At 43.6% G+C, this 5222-nt stretch overlaps 1 protein-coding gene across 1 annotated transcript; it reads left to right on the top strand.

The window, feature by feature from the left end:
• The first annotated feature begins 1114 nt into the window (after nt 1–1114).
• LOC134037735 (protein FAM180A) lies at nt 1115–4685 on the top strand. The gene is made up of 3 exons (XM_062483232.1): nt 1115–1245; nt 3821–3918; nt 4004–4685. Exons 1-3 carry the CDS (start codon nt 1122–1124, stop codon nt 4331–4333), a joined length of 552 nt encoding a protein of 183 aa, XP_062339216.1. The 5' UTR covers nt 1115–1121; the 3' UTR covers nt 4334–4685.
• The last annotated feature ends 537 nt before the right edge of the window (nt 4686–5222 follow it).

The following is a 5222-nucleotide window of genomic DNA, read 5'->3' as shown; positions in this document are numbered from 1 at the left end:
AGATAGATGAAAGTATGTCCGACTTTCTAAACTGAACCTTTTCTTGGCAAACTACACTATAATAATAGTTTTTTACACATGCTCAGAATACCATGCAGTAGATTTTGGTCCACTATTTTCTTATGTATTTATTTTGGAGCTGCGAAGTCCAAATAAAACATAAGCCTGAATTCCTGAGCAGAAACACAAATCTCCATACTGTAGCTCTTGGCACTGTGTGCTGGAGCGACAACATGTGACAGGATATGGTGAAGGAGCCGTTAGCCAGCAGAATGGAGAAGCTGAAGGGCTCTGTTGAAGAATAGCCTGAGTGGAGCTGGTGAGTTAAAGCTAGCAGTAGGCTTCTGGTTGTGGAGAGGAGATGCTTGGTATGCGTTACAAATCCTTTTCGATCTGACAGAATTGTTCCTTCACACCTTGTCCTTTTAGATGTGACAAAAATCCTTCAAACCTCTGAAGGGAATGGTGATTATGAAGAGGTTGTCATTAGGGTATGGCAGCAACAACGCTAGTCCAGTTAATGATGATGACACCAAGTTATGGGACCAGGTGCATGCAGCTGGAGTGAAATGAACAGCCCAACATGCCCCAGCTCAGCCAGGACAGCCAGTAGCAGGGAAGCCCAGCCCAACATGCCCCAGCTCGTGGAGCAGCCGTTCCCTACTTCCTGATGGCTTCCAGATGACAACCTAGATGAGCAGAAATGTCACATGGTGCATGTGCGCTATCGTCCTCATGGTTGTCAGTACCCATCTCAGCCTGGCTGATACAACGTGGGGCTTAGATTGAGACGTGATTCCATTCTTATCTTAGATATACAGACTGGGAGAGAGAAGGCCGAGAGAGAGGGCCGAGAGTGAGAGAGAGAGAGAGAGAGAGAGAGAGAGAGAGAGAGAGAGAGAGAGAGAGAGAGAGAGAGAGAGAGAGAGAGAGAGAGAGAGAGAGAGAGGGACGGACAGAGAGGGCCGAGAGAAAGAGAGAGAGAGAGATAGAGAGAGAGAGGGAGAGAGAGAGATACAGAGAGACAGAGAGAAAGAGGGCAGAGAGAGAGAGAGAGAGAGAGAGAGAGAGAGAGAGAGAGAGAGAGAGAGAGAGAGAGAGAGAGAGAGGCAGAAAGAGAGATGGTAAACAGTTGTGTCGGTGGATCTGTTGGGACCAGGGTCAACATGGGACAGTGGTGGGGTCTGGTCCTCACTCTCCTCTACAGCGTTTCGGTGGTAGCTGCTTCTCAGCATGCAAGGAAAGGTGAGTGAACTGCCGGGACACTGGCTGCTTTATTTGGATTTGTATCAACTGTTACAGGATTCATGTAAGATTTCAGAAAGTCAATCGAGCAAATGTTGATAGAAACTAAACATTCTGGTGTATAATGGGTGAATTTCAGACGCTTGCCTTAAAAAAGTATATCTCATTAGATATTAACGCTGCCAAGGGGTTCTGTCATGTATCTATGTTGTTACTTTTGTGGATATTTAAGTCAAAACCTTTCCATTTAGTGTGTATATGTCTGTGTTTATCTTAACAGATAGAAAATACCAGACGAATACCGTCCCCTATTTATTTTCAGCTAAATATCCAGGAAAAACACTTGGATCCAAATTCTTTCATTACATTGTTCTATGACATAAACAACAACTTTCAAAACACAAAGCGCTGGTTGTCACGAGGGATCAGTCAAAATGCTGCTCTTTCCAGATTCTTTCCAAATGCTGAATCAAGACTCCATCATTACTGTCCGAAGTCCAAATGTAGGACGTTCGGTGAATTATTTAACTGGAAAAGTGATACGAATAATGCTAGACCCTCTTTACAGTAAACCCTGTGGGACTGTTGTGGCCATTTTGGCACATTTTCCCTCATCAAGACATCATTCCTGCCAAGAGAAGCATTCAGCAATGTTAGTAATTAACGGCTTTCAGTGGTCCCTTGGCTCATTGTTAGTACTTAGCAAGAGATCACAAAGTTCCCTGCCAGAGTGTACTGACACTGGGGAAAGACATCTAACCAAACAGTGATTGTTTTGTAGTGCTTAGGAACTTAAGTTACTTGTGATTTGGAGCTTGTGTGAACACATCTGCCTATTGTTGGTCACTGCTGCCAATCTGTATTCTGTTAGCGTTGGTCTGGAAATGGAACTTTGCAAACTGCATGTTTGCTGAATGGAGCCGATATGTGTTTGGTGGTAACTCCCATCCACAGTAATGTGTGGAAGGACGATTCCTTTTACCGAGTATCAGGAGTCATTCTAGAGCTGACACCTTCAATTTGTTTACCACAAATATCTGGGACTTAAACATTCCTACAGCATGCAGAAGAGAAACACACTGCAGTGGAGCTTAAGCTGACTTGGTGCCAATACAGGGCTTTGTGGTCTGTACTCTGTGCATCTGTGGTCTCACCGTGCTGTAGTACGTACATACACTTTAACTTACCAGGTATTCAACCTGAGTCTGACATGTTTCATGGTCCATAAGAGGGTTTAGTCCTATCCATCATGGCCAAACTTCAACCCTGTAACATTGAGCGAGTTCGACAGAGTTCAGAAGGAGAAGCTAAAGGCTCAAAGGTGTTCTTGACTGACCTTAAGGTTGTACATTTTGCACAGTGACGTGCTAAGAAGTCCCTGATTTATTGATTCATTCAATTTGTGTCTTCTGGGACAGCAAGACATGGAGAAGATCAATAACAACTTTACTACTGTGGTATTCTGCTTGGACATGCTTTCACAACTTGTTGCAGTAGCCATGGATGATGCATTAACCAAAGAAGGCTGAAAGACCTTGTGAGATTGGGGTTCTTTGCGGACCCGGAATGGACCTTTCAAACCTTTTGGTTTGGACTCTTATGTGTGGTTTCAGAGAGCACATTTTAAAGGTAGACACGTTGAACTTTGAGAAATATCAGTGAGGAAAGTTGATTTAGTCACACTGTGATCCTGCCATGACCTTTATGCTCTGCGGAGATTCAAACATTCCTCGGACAAACATCCGTGCTGCACCCGGACGATGGATGGTTTGTTTGTGTCTACTTCATGCTCTGAATTATTATGAGGCTACTTGAACTAACCTTGTTTAGACTTGACTCTCTAACCTCCTTAAAATATTTAGGACATATTTGGAGTCGGACAGCTACTGGGGATCTAATGGAACACGAAAGCAGCTGATAGGGTGACTACACTCATTCAGGGCAGGTTTTATCAGTTCATACAGTGAATATGAATCATTATATAAACATTTTTTTTTATTAAACATTTAATCATTGCTCCCAGACCATACTGTATAAGGAAACGGGAAACACTTCAGATATTTACCGGATTGACCTTGCTGTGCTAAAATACCACACAGACCATGGGAGACCTCGCAAAAATGCTTGATTGATCATCTCATCTCTTGTGGGGAAAACTGTTGCTTTTTAGAGCTTTCAATAAGAAAATATGTCTGCCTTTGTTTCCAGTAACAAGGAGGAACTGATTTCATACTGGGAGCAGACCTGACAACTATACATTTATGAAAGCCTGTTGCACACATGGTCTGACGCTCTGATGTCTGCCACTAGCTGCACCTGTGCCTGTTAGCGCTGGGTGGGAGACTCGAAGCCCAGAGTGCTACAGCCGTTATCAGTGTCAGGGGCTTATGGATTTTCATAGGGGCGTCTGAGGTTAAAGCCAAATCACCTTAAGCTCCTTCAGTTTTGCCTCTGTACGTTTTATGCATTACCGGTTTGATAACCGCCTGCATTCAAACACACACAAGTACTGAACAAACATGTGTTTTCCAGGGAAGTAGAAAAAACGTTTGCATACATCCCATCTCTCTTGCAGCCCTCTACCCGTCAGCCTCTCGAGTGAAGCGTGGGACATATTCATTAGTCAACCCTACATTCCACACCTCAGTGGATGACGTCAAACTACTCTTTGAAGTAAGCTTGTCCAGACCCACCCTCTAAAAAACAATTCTCACATTCGGCACATCGACTTCTTCCTTCACAACAACTTGTGTTTCAGATTCTGCTGGCCGGCCTGCAGGTAGAAGGAGAGAACAGACGAATGCTGATACCAGACGCGGAGCTGGCTTCCCTGAGGAGGGTTAACAAGCTTGAGGTGATTTGCGAAGACATCCTGCCAAAGAGCCTCCCGGAGGTCAGGCGTCTCACCTCTCTCCTCTCCCAGCAGAGAGGCCATCTGAGCAGGCAGGATTTTGAGCGAACGTTGCTTACCATGGTGTACACCGCACAGACACGGGCCAAGGCCGTGTCAGCCCACCAGAAGGCGCTCTGGAATGATGCCCTGCTGCTGTTGTTCAAAGCAATAAAGCGTGATCTGGATCCCCCATGAGGCAAGCTGCTGATGTGTTCCTTTCTACCTTGGTAGCTCGTGTTACCTCAGCAAATGAACTTTACTCCAAAAATAATCTCATAAAAAAGGGATTGAAGATTTTGAGTCTTTGATTCAATCAGATTTCATGCATAATCGACAAAAGGATTTATTGGATTTGCTTGTGATTAATATCAGCAGATTACACCTAGGAGATAGCAGGGGATAGCATCTTGCCAAGTTGCCCATGTCCTCTTCATGTGACCTTCTTTGATCTGATCCAATTATTCAGAACCATAGATGTGAACAGAAACAACTGATATTGTGATATGTGTGATGGGTGTTTGATGTCTTTCTCTGTATAATAATAAAAAATAATAATAATAATAATAAAAAAATGTACCCGTTGTAATCGGCCTTGACTGTCCTCAAACACTGCTGCTAATGATGTGTGTCTGTTAGCGTGCCAAAGATGGTGATTTTGAGATCATTTTTTAGCACAGGCAAGTCTGAAATGTGTGCTAGTATATCTTACACTGGAAAAGGCTACCAGATTCCTAAATGTGTTCACCTTCATGGGTACAAAAATGGACACAATGGATATTATGTCTTGATATTGTGACATGTGTGATGGTTATTCGATATTTTCTCTGTAAAATTCCAGTGTTTGAATCCTTTGTATTTGGCCTGGACTGTTCTCAAACAACAAACACCTACATACTACACACACTCACACACACACACACACATAAGCATGTGCATCTTTTATGCTCACTAGGTGGCAGGATTGCACCACCCTGTGACTGACTACGTATTGACTGTATTACCCGCTTGATTCCAAGCCCTTTAATGTGATTAAGAAGCATATTAGTGTTGTGAGCTTCAGCTGAAACCCCTGATGTTTCATCTC

Source organism: Osmerus eperlanus, chromosome 17 (assembly GCF_963692335.1).
Source record: "Osmerus eperlanus chromosome 17, fOsmEpe2.1, whole genome shotgun sequence".
Classification (NCBI taxonomy): Eukaryota; Metazoa; Chordata; class Actinopteri; order Osmeriformes; family Osmeridae; genus Osmerus; species Osmerus eperlanus.
Note: the sequence above shows the minus strand (reverse complement) of the source record. Positions and strands in the feature narration are given on the sequence as shown.

What these genes read in the sequence shown, in the direction of transcription:
- LOC134037735 (XM_062483232.1), top strand. Translation starts at nt 1,122, where the DNA reads ATGGTAAACAGTTGTGTCGGTGGATCTGTTGGGACCAGGGTCAACATG. An exon ending in TTCTCAGCATGCAAGGAAAG is followed by an intron (nt 1,246 to 3,820) that starts GTGAGTGAACTG and finishes TCTCTCTTGCAG; the next exon opens with CCCTCTACCCGTCAGCCTCT. An exon ending in ACGTCAAACTACTCTTTGAA is followed by an intron (nt 3,919 to 4,003) that starts GTAAGCTTGTCC and finishes CTTGTGTTTCAG; the next exon opens with ATTCTGCTGGCCGGCCTGCA.